The sequence below is a fragment of the Eschrichtius robustus genome, chromosome 9 (genome assembly GCF_028021215.1).
Source record: "Eschrichtius robustus isolate mEscRob2 chromosome 9, mEscRob2.pri, whole genome shotgun sequence".
NCBI classification, from domain to species: Eukaryota; Metazoa; Chordata; class Mammalia; order Artiodactyla; family Eschrichtiidae; genus Eschrichtius; species Eschrichtius robustus.
Genome location: NC_090832.1, coordinates 124,836,256 through 124,855,654, shown reverse-complemented (window position 1 = coordinate 124,855,654; position 19,399 = coordinate 124,836,256). Strand labels below are relative to the sequence as shown.

The window sequence follows — 19,399 nt, the reverse complement described above, 5'->3', positions numbered from 1 at the left end:
ATTTTGCTACTGTTGACCTACTCATCTTTCTCTGTAACTCTCTGTGTGTGTGTGTGTGTGTGTGTGTGTGTGTGTGTGTAATTTATATCTGTAGCCTCAGCCTTTCTTCCTCTTGGGTTTCATTTCAGTTGTACTCCAGACATTCTTTCAAAGTTTTTAAATTTAACTGTCTGAAGTGCTAATTTTGCCACTCCTAAACATTCTCTACTTAATTTTTAAAGCTATAAATCTCAGTTTCTGAATCCTGAAAATTACACCTCAGAATGTGTCTTTTGAGTTCATCTCTACGTGATTTTTTTTTTCCTGATGTAATCGTTAATGTCATTCCCCTTTTATTCCCCCAAATATTTGGATTATAAATTATATGGCCACCATATTTAGGGTTCTGTAGAACAGTGTTTTTCACACCAAAAGTCATTAGTTAATGTATCACAATTAGCAGTTTAAAAAAAATGAAATAGAAGAGTTAAACTCAAGAGAATATTAAAATTTGAGAGGCCAGGAACAGGAGCCCACATGGGAATGAAGAGTGACTAGAGAAGTAGAGAGTAGAGTGGTGTCCTGAAAGCTAGGATTCTGACTGGCCATCTACATAGACCTTGGGGGAACTTAGGATACTGAAAGGACTTGGGATGGCCCAGAGTCATAAGCTTGGGGTCAGAGTCTCTAGTGAGTGTGAGGAAAGCTGTTAGAGCAGGGCTGGCTGCTCTTACTCACCTAGTTCAGAGCCTTTGGCAGATGTCGCTAATCAGTCACAGCGTACTCTTGTTCTCCCTTCTTCCCTCCCTCCCTCCCTCCCTCCCTCCCTCCCTTCCTCCCTCCCTCCCTCCCTCCCTCCCTCCCTTCCTCCCTCTTCTCTCCCCTCTCTATTTTAGACTGAACTTGAACAGGTCCTCAGAATTCACCCGTCAACAGCCACTAATGATTGATCAGAGTTGAGGCACTTAGAAAGATACCTGTTTTCCTTTTCTGACTTAGTACGTGATATAGTCAGATTTCATGAGGTGAGATTTTTCAGGAGCAGAGATTTTTACACAAAAGTGAAGGAATAATGGTGGCATTAGGAAACGGGCTGATTGTACCTTCTGATCCTAAGATACATGTGCTGTAGAAGAATTGAGCATATTCCACTTGGTAGGGTTAAGGATGAAACAGTATACCCAAAGAGAAAACTACATTTCAGTTAAGGCAAGGATGTGAGAGTATTTTGTGAAGAAATTAAGGATGTAAGGGATTTTTTTTTTTTAATTACGAAGAGGAGGGTTGAAACACAAGCACTATGGATAGGTTTGAGAGGAAGGAAAGCAGTGTAAATTTCAGTAAGAAAAATGGAAGCAAGTTAATGGGAATATTTACTGAGCACCTGTTATATTGAGAGCCCTGTTACTGAAAAAGGGCTGATTCTGTAGTATAGTACCAGATGAATTAACTGCCATGGGACAGAGATGATTATTATTAGCATAATATATTCCTGAGAATTAAGATGAAAATCCATGATCAGTTACCTTCTTAAAAAATTCAGAGGTTTTGAAGTTGGAGGTCTTTCACTCTGGTATTTGTTGTTTTGTAGAAGTCAGAGATTATAGAATGGCATTCTAATATTGAATATAGAATTGAACAAAATGTGTTACTTCTGGTTTTATGAAATAATTTTTCCCTTACAGATTGTAACTTTGTATTACAAATTTGAATACAATTTTGGGTTTTATTTTTAGACTTTTCAGGTATTTATGGTACAGCTAAATAAGATAGTGAAGATAGTGATTTTTGCATTATCATAGGCACATGTATTTACAGAACTCGCCAAGTGGTTTAGGGATATGTGTAAACAGCTTGCAATTCAGCTTGTAACTTTTTTTTTTTTGGCTGCTTTGGGTCTTCGTTGCTGCGCACGGGCTTTCTCTAGTTACTGTGAACAGGGGCTACTCTTCACTGCGGTGCTCGGGCTTCTCATTGCGATGGCTTCTCTTGTTGCGGAGCACAGGCTCTAGGCGTGGAGGCTTCAGTAGTTGTGGCGCACGGGCTTAGTTGCTCTGTGGCATGTGGGATCTTCCTGGACCAGAGGTTGAACCCGTGTCCCCTGCATTGGCAGGCGGATTCTTAACCACTGCGCCACCAGGGAAGTCCATGGTTTTCTTATTTTTCCAAAGGACCCTGACTTTCTGGAAAATAATTCTAGGATTTTTTATTTCTTAATCCTTTTTTTAATATCCTAAGCTAGAAATATTTATGGGTGGCATAAGAGATGTAAATGCAGATTATTTTTAAAAATAAAAAAGGATTTTTAGATAGTATTAAGGTAAAATAAGTATACTGATGCATTGAAAAATAGCAAAGTGTGGCCTGCAGGTTAGGTATGTAAGTGCATGCATATTTAAAACTGCTGTTGGTTTCCTATTATTGCCTTCTGATGCAGTTCAGCCCTTTTAGTAACCTTGTTTTCTGGTAAGAATGTATGAAAATGGAACTGTTTGTCAGGGCAAAGAGGGTTCTGGGAAGGAAGCAGTAAGAAAGGAAGTGGGGAAAAGAGAAAAGCTTGAAAATTAGTGTAAAACTATTTAAAGCCATGTAATTATATTAAAGATATATTAGACAAAATCAGAGGTATAAAAAGCACATACTGTTTACCCCCCACTCCCTGTTTATAAGGTGGAAAAAATACTCTTAAAGCATTTTCACTATTTTCTTTAGTAATAGTCACTATTTGGTAATCTTTTATGCTTCATATTTTACTCTGTTCAATTCTTGCTGTTTGAGATTTTATGAAATTGGAAAACAACTGGCTGCTACTTTTTGTAGTTGAATACTTAAGATTTGCATTTTCCTTTGTTTAGTCTCTTGTGGGTAACACATGCTTATTAATTCCTTCTAAATTTTTCTTCCCCGAATGTCAGTGTTTTTAGACGTAGTTTTAAAATAGACCACCATATATTATAAATTTTTATTACAGAAAACTTTAAACATGTACAAAGTAGAGAGAACCGTATAATGAATCCTAATGTACCTATTATCTAGCTTAAACAATTAGTAATATTCTCTTATTTCTTTTTTATAAAATAAAGGATGTTTTATTCACAGAAGTTTAATAATATTCTCTTGTTTTCCTGTAGGTGGTGCTTTGTAAATTTCACTCAGTGTTTCTTTCTCAGAAAGGGCAAGTTTATACCTGTGGTCATGGTCCTGGAGGACGATTAGGCCATGGAGATGAACAGACATGCTTGGTAATTGAAATGTCATTATACAGTTTAGGTAACTTCGGTAAAATTTTATAAACTGGAAACTTCAGTTAACTAAAAATTTTTTTTGACCAACTATAAGGAGAAAATAATATACCGACTGATAATAGAGTTTAGAAGATCAGTTACTTTCCTGGTATATTGTGTTCAAAATAAGGATTTAGATATGATGCAAAATTCTAAAGCATCAAAGAAAAATTATATTGTATAGCAAACATTGAGTCAGGAGAGTACATAAATAAGCTTTCAAATATTTCCATAGTTGAAATTTAAAAAATCAGACTAATTGTAAAACTCTTTTCCTGTAGTCCGGGGTCCAAGTTTTTATTCATTTTTAACTTCTCATTAAGGTATTTGTGGTCTGAAAATTAAGCCAATATTTTCATTGTATAATCACAAAATTGACTTATGCTACTGAAACTTAGTGCTAATTGGAAGAAACCTAATAATCATTACATTCAGGAAAGTTATTTCCTCACTAGGTTATTTTTAAGGTAAGTTTTTTTTGAGGGGACTGCTGGCATCTTCATCAGTTAAGAGGTCTTTAAAAATGAGAGAGAGCTATGGTAGTCTCTTCCATTTTTCGAGGGTATATTATGTTCTAGGCATTGTTCATGCTTTCCATGCAATATCATTACCTTGACTTAAGTCTAACAACAGCCCTGTGAGGTTATAGGCCTTATTATCCTCATTTTATACACAATGACAATAATAATAGCACTCATTTATCAGTTGTTTACTCTGAGCCAGAGAGTGTTGTGTTTTGTACTTACTAACTCATTTACTCCTTATGCTGATTTTTTATCATCCAAAATGCTATTATTATTTTGTGTTCAGATGAAGAAAATGAGAGAAGATAAGAGATTTGTTTGAGATCAAATAGCTGGTAAATGACAGAATTAAGATTTGAACCCAGAACAGATGACTTTAAAGGAATATGATATCGTATGTTTGGTTATGCATCGAAGGGCTGCATTGATTCCTGTATTCTTATTTATTTCTTCACTACACCAATGAATACTTTGGCTGAAGAGCTCCCTTTATTCAAACCAAACACGTTTGCACTTGGTGTATGATAATTGATAAGGGCTCAGAAATCATTTATTGAATCAAATTGTTTTATTGAAATGTCTTACTGGGATTTTGTATTTTACTTACAAAGCAATGTCCATTAAACTTATCTCCCCCTTGCTGAATTGTACAGTTCGCCTATGATAGATACAGGTGTACAGCAGTCGTATCATTTGGGATGTGGTATCATAAGATTGTATTTGTATTTTGTACTGTATATAAATGGTTAATGTAATATACTAAAGTTAATTTTATTTTGTAGGTCCCTAGGCTTGTGGAAGGACTGAGTGGTCATAATTGTTCTCAAGTGGCAGCTGCTAAGGATCATACTGTTGTATTAACTGAAGATGGATGTGTTTATACGTTTGGCCTAAATATTTTTCATCAATTAGGAATCATTCCTCCACCTTCCAGTTGTAATGTACCCAGACAGGTAAACTTCTCTTTTTTAAATAATAAGGTGACCATTGGTATAAAACCTATATGGACAAAAAAATGGAAGGCATTGACAGAGCAACTTATTTTACTTGTATTCAACAGTGTGTTTTTTCAGTGGTATATATTTTATTTTTCACAGGAGAAATTAAGCATAGTAATGTACAGATTAACATTTGTTTGGAGTGAGGAAGAAAGCACTTGGGAAATTAGGCAGCAAACTGCCTTAGATTCAACTTGTATGTGTTCATAAGCATCGGGGAATCCAGATATTTTGGGTTTGAAACTTAAATAATTTTGAGACCCTCCTTAAGAAAAAAATAGAAATTTTGTAAGTAAAAAATGGGCCATGTAAATGAGGCATCCAGAAACTTAAGGTTATTGGCTTCATGGTAGATCTGTCTCTGCGCAGAAATCATACCTGGCAAGTTTATGTGAGGGAACATAGGTCTAAAAGCAACTGTTCTTGTTCTGTTTTCCCCTTCCCATTTGTACAACCACCACCAGAGGGTGGCCTTTCCTCAACTTTAGGGACCTAGTACGCAGGACAGGACTGGTGCTTTAACATTAATATGTTACTAGAATCATCACATATAGCAAATGTGTTTTCAACTCATAAGATTTTGTATTTTGGGTGTTAGACTTCTTCACTGGTTTAATCCTCTGGATTTAAAATGATTATTAGATACACATTTTTAGTAATAAGCTTTAAAATCCAATGCTTTTCCATCCTGGATGGCTAATGAATCAACAGGAATTACTCCAAAATAATTAGAGGTAGTTTGCAATCTTTGGTACTTCTTAGGCCCATTTTCCCCAACCAACTGTGGAATTTGTAGATATGTAATCATTTTGCAGGCTTCTTTAGAAATGGTAGATTTTACTCCCATTTTTATTCTCATTGTGTGGCTACCGTGGAGCTCTGGGTTGATATGGACATAGCCGGTACTCTTCAGTGGGGACAGTTCTGTGCCCCAGGAGCCATTTGGCAATGTCTAGAGCTCTGGGTTGATACGGACATAGCCGGTACTCTTCAGTGCGGACAGTTCTGTGCCCCAGGAGCCGTTTGGCAATGTCTAGAGCTCTGGGTTGATATGGACATAGCCGGTACTCTTCAGTGTGGACAGTTCTGTGCCCCAGGAGCCATTTGGCAGTGTCTAGAAACGTTTTTAGTTGTCACAGCTGGGTGTAGGGGTGGGAGTGGTGCTACCGACATCTAGTGGGCAGAGTCCAGGAATGCTGCTAGACCTCCTACGATGCACAACAGAATCCCCACGACGAAGAATGATCTGGTTCAAACTGTCAGTAGTGTCACTGTTGAGATACTCTGGATATGTCAAGTTTAAAGGTATCATAGTTTTTAATAAGAATGAGAACGCCTGTTTTGCATATTGCTTGTTAACAAAAGTTTAATGATTTGGTTTTTATACTGTGTCAGTTTTTTTTTTTTTACATGTTTAAACTGCTGACTTAAGGTGGCTGCATCAAGATGTCTTGTATTCTGAGAAGAGCTGGGGTCTCAGTATTAGTGCTGAGATCTATTAGTGATGAATGCCATTAGCACTTGAGGGGGGTGCTGGCAGCAAGTATGCCATATATTTGCTACCCTGGTCTGCTGGATCTTGTGCAAAATTCTGTTAGTTCATAGGTACATAATAAACTGAAGTCTTATTTGCCTTTTGAATAGATGCAAGCAAAATATCTGAAAGGGAGGACAGTCACTGGAGTAGCAGCAGGCAGGTTTCACACAGTGCTATGGACTAGAGAAGCTGTTTACACTATGGGACTAAATGGTGGACAGCTGGGTAAGAAATCCATGATGACAATATCTGAAAAATAAATTGTATTCTTAAAACGGATATTTTGTGATTTGTTTATTTGTGTAATTTTTTAGGTTATTTACTAGATCCCAATGGAGAAAAGTGTGTAACTGCTCCTCGTCAAGTCTCTGCCCTTCATCATAAGGACATCACTGTGTCTTTGGTTGCTGCTAGTGATGGGGCAACTGTCTGTGTTACCACAAAGGGAGATATTTACTTACTTGCAGACTATCAGTGCAAGAAGATGGCTTCTAAGTATGTGTATTTTTGTGAAAGAAACATACTTTAATAATAATTCAGCTCTTCCAGCAAATATCTGAGTATCAGCTTTATGCATTCTCTGAAATGTCAGATGGAGAAAATTGAACGGTGGGAAAGTCAGGAGTTTTTGCCTTTGATAATCTTAGTCTTTTGGCAAACATCCAGTAAATATATATAAAAGTTCTTTGTAGGTTGTAAAACACTATTTCTGAATTATGGTAACATATGGTTAAATATGACCTATAAGTTTCCCTTTTTTATGCTTCAGGTGCGCAGAACTAGATGAATCATAATTCTTGGTTTGTGACACTATCATCATTGGTTCATGTGTAGCCTTTTATATATTATACACTTATTTATTTAAAAAAAATAATCATATTCTGTGGACCCTCTACTCAGTCCATGTATTTATACCTAAGTGGTATATTTTGTTATCTTTGTATCTGTATAGCCAGTTGTTATCTGTTTTAGTAACATGGCAGTAAACAAGCAGTTGGCTGTCTAATCAAAAAGTCAGTTAAAGCAGGGAATTATAAAACTAAGATGGGTCTGCCAATTGAAGTTCTCTGTCTTTTGTGCATAAACCATACTTATAATACTTATAATGTGTTACCTGTTACTTCATTTTGAATGATTTAAGGAGCAAGTGCTTAAAAAAACAAGTGTGAAGTAAGTTAAGGGCAGAATCCTATATTTTTTATATATTTTCAGTATTTTATATAGTTGGTTGGTTAATCCATATCTGATTTGACAGCCATTTTTTGCTTGTCATATTTATTGTGTCGTTTTAAAGTATTCAGCTTTTACAGAAAGTGTTCTTTTCAGACTAATATTTCATTGATTTACATAATATTTCATTATATTATAACTGTAGTAATAAATACAAGTAGAGAAATAGATCTTTGAGCAGATACAATAGCTCAGTTAGTAGAAGCAGGAGTGTGTAGGAATTCTAGAGAGTAGTTATCCAGCTTTTAAAGTAATCAGGGATTTGAATTGAAATGCAACAGAATGTGCTTTTGCTAATGTCAATGAGATGGTAACTTCATGAATAGATACCAACTGTGAGGTTAGCTCATGAGCAGATGTCAACCATCAATATATACAACTTATCTTCTGTGTGTAACAACTGGAAGGTTATCAATTGTAGGTCATATTTCAGTTATAAAAACATGAAAATGTGAACATACATGTTTCTTAGAACTGACTATGTAGGTTTCTTTCTGAGCATGAGATGATTTGTGGAATGTTAGGTTTTGTTTTTACTTTACATTTATAAAATTTGCCCTGATAACATTAAATTACATAAATATAAGTTACATGCAAGTTTTCACTAAGAAAATTCTTTTGTTACAGCTGGTTACAACATAGTAATTTTGAGAAGAAAAACATTAAACAAACAAACAAATAAAAACATTTTAAAACGTGGGTAAAATATCTGAAAGGGAGGATAATCATTGGAGTAATAGCAGGCAGGTTTCACAGAATGCTACAGGCACATCACATGTGTAGATGTAATGAACTGTATAATGAATTGGCTAGTGCATGAGTTATTAAATTAGCAATACTAATGATTTTTATGGTAGGTGTATCTATTTAAAGTTGTCCGTATTTGAAATTAAGGATTTCTGTTTTGATCTGAGGTTTAAATTTTTTCTGTTACAATGCAGATATATTTAGGAGCTTTTAGGCTTATCAGTTATTTAAGCTAGAGAGAATGTGTGTACATGAGCAAGTGAGGTTTTAGATGGTTAATGTGTGTATCTGGGTAGGTAGAGACTTGTGGGGAGGGAAGGACTTGCCATAGAAAGAAATGGTCATTGTGTAGGGGAAACTCATAAAAGGAGGGACTGAGGATACCAAAGACCAAACCATCTTACTCCACCGTTCACAGTAATCACCCTAAATTAGTGTTTGAACAGTAATTTCTTTAAAATTGATTGTATATTTTAGAGAACATGTTAATCTAGAATTTTTTTTTTCACCCAGACAACTAAACATGAAAAAGGTTCTTGTATCTGGGGGGCATATGGAATACAAAGTTGATCCTGAACATTTGAAAGAAAATGGGGGTGAAAAAATTTGCATTCTTGGAATGGATGGAGCTGGAAGGGTGAGTATATATTTATACAAAAGCATAGTAATCTTGTTCTCAGTTGATAGCTGTAGGAGACCTGATGATGTAAAACTGTATTGCTATGATAGTGATGATTCCTGTTGACTTTTGTTCCCCTACTTGTTTTTGATGTCCAGTACTGATTATTGATAGTTGGGAGCTGGTATTTCAAAGAAAGTATGATGACATTTAACTGATGTTGCATAGTACTGCCTTGTTAAACTGTAGTTTAAAGTTTCATTTATTGCACTTAAAATGGAAGTAAGGGGTTTTGATAGCTTATTTGATATATACACTGAGTACTGAAAAATGGTATTGAATTGCTTAGATATGAGATATATAACTATTCTTAAAAAAAGTAAAAAGCTAAGCTGGCAATATTAAAAATACATAATTGGAAATTTTCTCTCAAATTTGGTTTTAAACAAATGTACACATTATATGTATGCAGAGATCATAACTATCATATAGAAAATGTAATGTATTTCTAGATCACTATATAAAGAATCTCTGGGACTTTCCTGGCGGTCCAGGGGTTAAGACTCCACACTCCCAATGCAGGGGGCACGGGTTCAGTCCCTGGTCAGGGAACTAAGATTCTGCATGCCGCACAGCGCAGCCAAAAAAAAAAAAAGACTCTCTTACCTCTTCTCATTTAAGTAAATAGAGTTCTAATTTTTATTCCTCTGATAAAATGGTCAATTAAAAAGTAAGTATTATACATTAGAAACACTGAAAAAATTTTACACTGTGACTGGAAAAACAGATTGCTTTCTGCTTTTTGTTTATACAATAAAAACATACAACAAGTGTTTTTTGAGGTTTTATAAAGTGCTTTAAAAATTGACATTTTAGAAATTGAACAATTAATCATAAAGCTCCACCTGCTGGTACATTACAGGCATAAATCTACTGTGGTTGATCATTTTATTTGAGGGAACTATATTTAAGAATCAGAGATCTAAGTTGTACTAAAAGCAGGAAGTAGAGGCATGGAGTTGCATTTAAAAAGTTGAATATAAAAACATTTGACTTTGGGATTTATTTCATTTACATTAATAGGGATCTAGCTTGTTTATACACGTGGATATTTACCTCCTGTAAAATTAATTACTTTCCTATAAAAATGACAGCCAAGCTCTGACGGAATCAGTTAATCAATATAGTCTATTTTTGTGTACATAACTTTTGAGTGACCTTGGCAGATACCATTCTGTGCTTTAGGTTTCTTAATTATGAGGGGACTGAGCTTTTAAAGATCAGCAGTATTAATTGCTCAAATGAAATCATACTTGGAATACCAATCTGTGAAGCAGATAAAAGGGTTGCTGCTCTGGATAGAGCTGGATTGGGAAGCCCAGCACCCTGCCTCTCATCGTTCTCCATCCCTGAGCAGCAGCCCCTGAGCCATTTCTCAGGAACACTAAGGTTTGCAGAACCACGTGGAAGCCATTGAATACTATGATTTTTCTGTCTCTAAGACTTTGTTTTACTTGAGTTATGCAGACATCTCCTTTTTTTCCCCCTTGAGAGTAAAGTTTGGATTTTCATAGGGTGGTTTACATTCTTGTAAATACTACACCAAGTCTGACATTCCAAGTTTTAGCATTAAGATTTTCATTTTTCTTTCCATTGTATCTGTTTGCCCCAAACAAGTAACAGTGAAAATTACTTCTTAAGAGGAGTGTCTTTAAAGCATTTTTAACGCTTCATGTTAGCTTGATGTATTTTCTGAAAGACACACCATCTTGACTTTTATAGTGTTTATCTTTTACTATGAAAGAATGAACATTGAAACATACTAATCAGAGCTTTTATTTTTAGAGATAATATCTCTTGATTTCATTTTTTGGTTGTTCAGATGCTATATTGCTTTCTATTTCCACTGTAATTTGGTTTTATCTTAGGTATTTTGCTGGAGATCAGTCAACAGTTCTCTGAAGCAGTGTCGATGGGCCTATCCACGCCAAGTCTTCATTTCTGATATTGCTTTAAGTAGAAATGAAATTCTTTTTGTCTCAAGAGATGGAGAGGGATTTAGAGGGAAATGGTTTGAAGAAAAAAGAAAGAGTTCTGAAAAGAAAGGTTAGTTCATATATGTGAATGGCATACCTTCAGCTAACGTTTAATTTTATAAGTATTTATCATTAGGTTTAACTGACAAGTGTTATTAGGTTTTACCCCTATATCTCTTCTTTTGATTTTGGTTGTGTGTATGCAGGTAAACAAAGGGAATTCAATCCACTTAAGTCCGTAGTTTTCAACCTTTTAGTATGCCCTGAGGTCATGGCACATTCCCATCAGTAACAGGGGCACATTAGTCTCTAGCCTTGGCTCTAGGGGCAGGGATATATAAAGTTTAAAAAAAAAAAAAACTTCCCAGATGGATTTGAACCATCTTCCAAGCTCCTTTTTTTTTCTCTCCCCAGACTGAGAATTGAGTGGCTTATGCTATGGTTTTTTTTGTTTTTGTTTTTTTACATGTTGAATATATAAAATTAAACTTTTATAAAGTATCTTAGGACTTAGAGGAAAATTACAGGAAGAATAAGGTTTTTATGTTCACTGAGAATTTTAAAAAGTACAGGTTGTTTTATTAAACGATTGCTGAATAATTGGAGACAAGTTTTATTCATTCCTTGATGAATATAAAGGAGAGCTTTAATTAAGATGCTACCATTGAAAATAGAAGTCATTCATTACATTATATAGTTCATTCTTAATTATCTGATTATAAATTTACAAACTTGTGGGTTATTTAACATTGGTTTTTAACTTAGGTTAGCAGCTTTTTTCTTTCATCCGTAATTAGTAATCTGTTGCTTTTTTTTTTTCCTTCCAGAAAAATTTGAATTCATTTACCTCTTTACATCTCATTGCTCCCACCCTAGCCCAAATCATCACATGATCGACTGCAAAAAATAAGTTTTCTTATTTCCACTCTTGCTTCTTTTTATCTCTTCTCTTACCAGCGAGAGCTTTTAAGCTCTGATCCTAATATTCCTGTGTTTAAAAACTCTGATGGTTTCCTCACTTCCTGAACATGGCCTACAAGGCTCCTGCTCTGACCCTTGTCTGCATCTCTGAACTCCTCTTGAGTTCTCTCTCTCTCACTTACCACTCTTCAGACACACTGACCTTCAGGTATTCAGTCTTGTCCAGCTGTGATTAGTCCCAGGGCCTTTCCTAATTTTTCACATCTCAGCTTAATTTTTACTTCATCAGAGATGTTTTCACTGATTCCTTAATCTAAACTTAGTAACCCTGTTTTACTTTTAATACTCTCTTTGTATTTTCATCATGCAACTTATTTTTACTTGTTTTTATGTATTTATCTTTGTGATTAATTTTTCTAATGCTGGTCTCCTATCAGATTATAAGATGGCAAGGACCATGATATAAGGTCTGTATATCCTTATAGAGGAATCAAAGGTTCCTCTGTATTCCTTAGCATTCAGCATATTTCCTGACACATAGTAGTCCCTCATTAAGTCATCTGTTGAATAAATAAATCAGTTATTATATGCTAAAAGATATATAAAGAACATTTATAATTACTCAGGAAGTTATAAACATATTCTTTAAAATTATAAAGCCACAAAGGAATGATTTTTGGATAGTTATTGAGTTGTCATATTTTATTTCTTTATAGATTACACAAGTCTGTAAACATTTAAGGTATATTTACTATGTGCCGGATATAGGGCTAGGTTTTAATGATACAAAAATATATGACAGGCTCCTGTTCTCAGACACTTAACGAGTTTGTAGGGGCAATAGACATGTATATAAATATTTGCAGTTCATGGAGACAAATACTAATGTGGACATGATAAGTTTTTTGAGAGCATAGAAATTAGAATAACTGATTGTCAGGGGAAGATTAGTAAAGCTCTGTGAGGCTGAAATAGAGTGAATTTTTGAGAGAGTAACCAGAATGCACGTTCGACTTGTAAGTGTTGGAAGTCCTCAGAATTGTGTCTTAGTCATATTTAGTGGTCTAAAACTGAATTCTGATCTCATGCTCATGCATCTGCTTTTCAGTGTTTCTAAGTAAATGGTTATCTTTCACACCCCATATTCACTCACCCTCTACATCCCATTGGTCACCAAGTTTTGTCACTTCCATTTCAAATATTTTTGAAATCTTCACTTTCTCTAGTTTCATTGCTACAACCTCAGTCTATAGTGTTCATTCTTTTTCTGGACTCTTAGTTTCTTAAATGATCTCTTTGTCTTTATGTTTATTTACTTTAAACATTTTTCATACTACAGTCAGAATCATTTCTTTGCATGCACATTTCATATTTTTTTTAAATAGCCTTGATCTGACTTCTAATGATAAAATCATTTGTTTAATGTCTGTCTTCTCTGCTACATTGTGTACTTCAAGATGGTAGGGACATGCCTATCTTATAGGTTCACTACTGTATTACTAGGGATACACTGTAAAGCACTTTATCACAGTAGCACAGTGTTGTCACTCAGATATTTGCTGAATAAATGGAAGGAAGGGGGAGAAGAAGGGAGGGAGCAAATAAAATTTTTAATGGAAACAGGAATTTTAGAAGGTCGTATAATATTGTATTTGCCTTTTAGACAGCTTTGGTTGCAGTGTGGAGGATAATATGAATAATTGAGAATTGACCCACCAAAATTTCCTTTATAAGGCAACCAATATATAGGGTGTAAATTATGTTGAAGAGAGAGAAGATGTAGTTCTTCAGAAGGACTTAATACAGACAAAAGATATTTCCATATTCTCCTAATTGTTTTTCTGTTCTATTTACTCCTAAATCATTTTAACAGTTTCAATAGAGCCTTGATTAATTGAAGTTTATTTTTTTCTTTTTAGCAGAGATTTTATCAAACCTTCATAATTCCTCACCAGATGTGTCTTGTGTCTCTGATATAAATAGTGCATATGAAAGAATTCGACTTGAGAAACTTACTTTTGCCCATAGAGCTGTTAGTGTCAGCACAGATCCAAGTGGATGCAACTTTGCAATCTTGCAGTCAGATCCTAAAACAAGGTACTCTTGTATGTATTAAATTTCATTTTTAGAAGGAACAGTCACTGGGTTTTCTGTTTTCAATAGCTCTTGGAACAAATTTAATTGAAGAGCTGTTGTCAAGTCTTGTAGAGACTTCAGACATATGGATACAGTCATGTTACCAGGTTAACTCAGGGGTGGAACTTGTTATATTGGAAATGTTGAATGTTCCTTTTAGCTTGTAAACTGATATTTATTGAAAATATTGAAGATAATGTGTACATATACGCACAAAATTGATTCTTTAGTACTTTGTGATGTACTCTAGGTTCTCAGATTCTGAGAAATAGATTATAAATATTTGTTACGTAGTTTATAAAAATTTCTGACCCTTGAATACAATGAGAAATGACAAAGGAAGAGGTAGTATAGAGTCATCTGGTGGGCATTGTGAATCTCAGTGCAAATCTTCTGTCACATTAGTACAGAGATGACAGGTTAAGATAAATATCAAGGGTCTTATTGAAGAGGGAAAAAGTCCTAGAGACAGGGTTATCATTCCTCCTGCTTTGCCCAGGTCAGTCCCATATTTAGCACTGAACGTCTATTCTCCTGGGAAACCCCTCAGTCCCAGGCTGACCAGGGGGGTTGGTCACCCTACCTAGAAGGGCAAAATGTAGATTGGGAAGGTATGATTGCATGTTTACAGTACTGAAAGAACCAGAGTTGTGGACTGATGTATGTCTGTGTGTGTATTTATCTTTACTTCCTTAAGTTTCTAACCTATTCTGGGATCTGGGACCTGAAGTATTTACTCGTTTTTCTGTATTTGTTTTTCTCCACTTGTGAAATAAAAGGATATAAAAGAGGAAAAAGTTGAAAACTGTACTCTACTCTTTTTGAATGTTTTTAGTGATACTTTTAATCATTTAAAAAATTTCTGTGAAACAGTCGTTCAAATTTATATTCTAGTGTTTCCTCGTAGAAAGAAAACACTGCTTTCAAAGGAACACTTAATTCTTGTCATTTTAGTTTAGGGGAAAAAATACGTAAAGGAATAGAAAATATTTTAAGGGTGATACAGTATCAAAGACTGTGAGCAATATCCTTATGTTACTGGAAATGCTAAATTTAAAATTTTCTAAGTTTAATAAATAAAAAAGAAATTATACTTTAAAAGGAGAATTGGCTAGGGATGCTTTCTTTTTTTCATTTTCTGGAAAGTAAAAATAATTTTTGTTTCATTTCTAGCCTTTATGAAATTCCAGCTGTGTCCTCATCATCCTTTTTTGAAGAGTTTGGCAAACTGTTGAGGGAAACGGATGAAATGGACAACATCCATGACGTGACATTTCAAGTTGGCAATAGAATCTTCCCTGCACATAAATATATTTTGGCAGTGTGTTCTGACTTTTTCCAGAAATTGTTTCTTTCAGATGGTACTACTTTAGACTTTATAGATGTTTACCGGAAAGATGAAGATTCTGCAGGGTGCCATCTCTTTGTGGTAGAGAAGGTTCATCCTGACTTGTTTGAATACCTTTTACAATTTATATACACAGATACTTGTGACTTTTTAACTCATGGCTTCAAACCAAGAATCAATTTAAACAAAAAACCAGAAGAATATCAGAGCACTCCGAATTGTCATTTGAATAAAATGAATTCCCATGAAGATAATCAGAAGTCAGCATTTGAAGTTTACAAAAGTAGTCAAGCTCATACAATTAGTGAAAAGCAGAAAAGCAAAAACAAATCTTCCAAAAAAGTAAAAAGTGTTGGGGAAGATGATCCTGTAAAAATGTTGCAAAATGTTGCAAAGAAATTTGGTTTCAGTAATTTGAGTAGTAGGTATGACTCCTCCTTGATATCTGTTCATGTACCTCATTATGTCCTCCTTTTAGAAATTCTTTGTTGTTTTTGTTTTTTTGGTTTTTTGCTTTGATTTACTGCTGCTACTGTTCTTGCTTCTGTTCTTGGACCTGCTTCTCCTCCTCCCCTCCCTTCCCCCCATTCCCTCCTCATCTTCCTTCTCTTATTTTCTCTTTCCCTCAGTCTCCATCTCCATGTCCTTTTCTCTCCAACTCCCCTTTAGTTTTTGGATTTGTATCTTTCTTTTCATGGACCTGTTTCTCCATTTTCTGTGAAAGCTATCTCTGGGATTCCCTGGATTAAAACATTAAAGATAGGAAGGCTGTTAGTGGGTTTGAACTCTCAGTGGTGTTTGTAGGATCTGGAGTGGCAGACAGTGTGGTATTCTGGAAAGAGTACTGTCTTTGGAGTTAGAAAGAACTATACATGCCTCTTAGCTCTATGACTAGCTAGGGCAAATTTCTTATTTCCTTGAACCTCAGTTTCTCAGTATATAAAAGGGGAGGGATAATATTGACCTAATATTGTTGGTGTAGTTTGGTCATACAGCATGTATAAAGTGCCTAATACAGTATTTGTCATCTTATAAACCAGATTTTTTGGAATTCTCTGTTTTTAAGGTATTTATATTGCCTGTGGCAGTATAACCTTAGTTGTGGGGCAGGAGCAAGGGAGGGGAGTATATCATGTTTTCTAATTGAAAACAGTGAAGGGCTTTATGCATAATGATGTTTAATGTATTTTGAATGTTAAGTATGATATTTCTTTATCACAGAGTGGGGGTTAGTTGAGATACTCTTCCAGGTGATACAGATTATATAGTTATGTTCAGATGTGGGCTAATTTGGTGGATTTTTGTTGTTGTTCGTTTTGGTAGGGGAGTATATTCACCAGTTGTTAATTTTTACCCTTGATAGGTTAGATGGAGTCCGATTTGAGAATGAAGAAATTAATGTCATTGCCAAGAAAACTGGTAATAAACCAAAGCTAAGTCAGAGAAAATGGTAAGTTAGGAAATGAAGATAAACTTTTCATCCCTAGATTTTGGGACCTAAGTGTGGAAATAGAGCTCTTTTTACTCATATGTGAAGCAAAATGTGTATGTGGATACCCTCTTACCTTTATTAGTCTTCTTTATTTCTGGAAATGTTGGAGAGCTGTTGAGGCAAATGGATGAAGTATTAACTGCTCAATAAGACATTGATACAGTTCATTTTTTTCTGATTACTTTCTAATGAAGAAAGGAATTAAAAAATTTTTTTGGCCTGAATTTTGTATTTTTTTATAAGTAAGTAATGATGTTAACCCAAAATAATTATGCCTCGTCAGCATTATGAAGATTATTTCCTTTAGTATAATCTTTTTCCGTAATAGATATACTATTCTAAATATGTTTATTATTAAAAGTTTTTGTTTTTAGGTATGTGTACTTGGTAGGTGAAAAGTCTTGGAGAAAAAAAACTGTGGCGGTATCTAGACTGTGCTTAGCACAGAATAGGTTGTACAAATAAGTGAATTAAAGACCTTTGACTATGATGTTACTTATTACACCGGGCCTGTATTGAAAAAGGAAAATAAAAAGCAAGACTTTTTTGAATATTTATCTGTATTCAGTTCCCTTTACAAATATTATCTTTATTGTAAGGCCTTATTATCTTCCCTAAAGTGGAAGGAGATGAAGTATTTTATATGTATACTCTCAAGTTGTATATTCTTTGCCACCTTTAATTAGGAGAAAATCAAACGTTAAAACAAATCCTATAATGGATTTTCTTATTTTTTATTTGCTAAATATGTAAAGAAATTGCTCTTCAATTAAACTTTTTTTTTTTTTCAGTTCTTATTTATGTGATGTGACCATGAAATCAGTGGATGGAAAGGAATTTCCTTGTCATAAATGCGTTCTTTGTGCTAGACTTGGTAGGTACACTTTTGTTAGTTGCTGATTTTTTGTTTTGGTATTGTTTCACTATTCTTACTCAATTTTTTTCTTTCAGAATATTTTCATAGTATGCTGAGTAGCTCATGGATTGAGGTAAGATTTAAATAGAACACATAGGCTGGTAGTTATACTTTATACTTTTGGGAAATTATATGCTAAAGAAATTAAAAAATATTTTAACTCAGTTTTTGCTTTGTATTCAACTTTATTTATGCATAAGCCTGCTGGAAAATAGCAACATTCCAAAATGAAAATTGTTGCAAAAAAGTTCCTTAAATAAATTCTTCATTATTATTTGGACTTGTATTTGGAATACCAGTTTGTTTCTTTTTTTCTCAATTTTTCTTGATTCTTTTTCATGTTACAAGGCATTTTAAAATTAAATGTATCTCATTTTAGCTTTGCGTTTTATAAATGTTATGTTGTTTTGCATTTGATGTGATTCCTGTTAAAAGTTTTTCATATCAGTAACCTCAGTCAGATTGTAGTAGTATTTTGTAGTTTAATTATTTTACTCTCTTTTATTTAGGCTTCCAGTTGTGCAGCTCTGGAAATGCCAATACATTCTGACATACTGAAAGTTATTTTGGACTACCTCTATACTGATGAAGCTGTGGTGATAAAAGGTATTAATAAGAGTTAAGACATTTCAGATATTTAAGATATAGTTAAAAATGATAAAAATCACATGAATCTTAATTTCTACTCTAATTGAAATAAGCCATCAACAGAGGCTTAAATTTAAAATAAGCAGTAGGGATGATTACTAATAGTAAAGAATGGAAAAGAAAATTTTCATTACCTATGTGAATATATAAGACTTATTAATATTGGTTGAGATTAGATTTAACATTTCCATACCCAGCTACTTATATGATTAAATGAGGACTTGACAGCGGGGAGTATAGCTTTGACAGTCTACAAAAGTTCTTTCTTGCCTATTTTTCCCCTGTGCGAACATACCTGAAGTAAAATAAATAGACTAATAATTGAACCGAAATTTATAAAGACAGTTCATTTGTATACTTTGTCAGGCAACACACCCATGTTTTATTTACCAGGTGTCTTTAGTCATAGAGTGGTATGCTTCTGTGTTCTGTTGTATGTTGATACCACATTTTCTTTATCCATTTGTCGATGGACATTTAGGCTGTTTCTATATTTTAACTGTTGTGAATAATGCAGTGAACTTGGAAATGCAGGTATATCTTCAAGATCCTGATTTCAGTTCCTTTGGCTAAATACTCAGAAGTGGGATTGCTGTATCATATGGTAGTTCTATTTTTAATTTCTTGAGGAACCTCCATACTGTTCTCCATAGTGGCTGCACCAATTTACACTCCCACCAACAGTGCACAAGGGTTTCCTTTTCTCCCCATCTTCATCAACACCTGTTATCTTGGTTTTTTTTGATAATAGCCTTCCTAACAGGTATAAGGTGACATCTCACTGTGGTTTTGATTTTCATTTCCCTGATAAATAATGACGTTGAGCACCTTCTCTTTTACCTGTTGGCCATTTGTATGTCTTATTTGGACAAATGTCTATTAAGGTCTTTTGCCTGTTAAAAAAATTTTTTTTTATGTTTCTTTTTAAAAAAATTTTATATTGTATTGGACTATAGTTGATTTACAGTGTTGCAGGTTGTTTCA

The 19,399-nt window shown here is 34.3% G+C and overlaps 1 protein-coding gene across 2 annotated transcripts in view; it reads left to right on the top strand.

The window, feature by feature from the left end:
- Positions 1-19,399, top strand: part of IBTK (inhibitor of Bruton tyrosine kinase) — a 102,435-nt gene that overhangs the window by 17,057 nt on the left and 65,979 nt on the right. The window contains exons 5-16 of one of the 2 annotated variants that reach the window (XM_068551673.1): positions 3,111-3,221; positions 4,570-4,740; positions 6,430-6,547; positions 6,637-6,817; positions 8,813-8,936; positions 10,847-11,024; positions 13,798-13,972; positions 15,185-15,784; positions 16,723-16,809; positions 17,643-17,725; positions 17,803-17,840; positions 18,277-18,373. In XM_068551673.1, the coding sequence (XP_068407774.1) occupies positions 3,111-3,221; positions 4,570-4,740; positions 6,430-6,547; positions 6,637-6,817; positions 8,813-8,936; positions 10,847-11,024; positions 13,798-13,972; positions 15,185-15,784; positions 16,723-16,809; positions 17,643-17,725; positions 17,803-17,840; positions 18,277-18,373 (1,963 nt within the window). Of the gene's footprint in view, positions 1-3,110; positions 3,222-4,569; positions 4,741-6,429; positions 6,548-6,636; positions 6,818-8,812; positions 8,937-10,846; positions 11,025-13,794; positions 13,973-15,184; positions 15,785-16,722; positions 16,810-17,642; positions 17,726-17,802; positions 17,841-18,276; positions 18,374-19,399 lie in introns of both variants that reach the window. The other variant, XM_068551672.1, reaches the window with a different exon arrangement.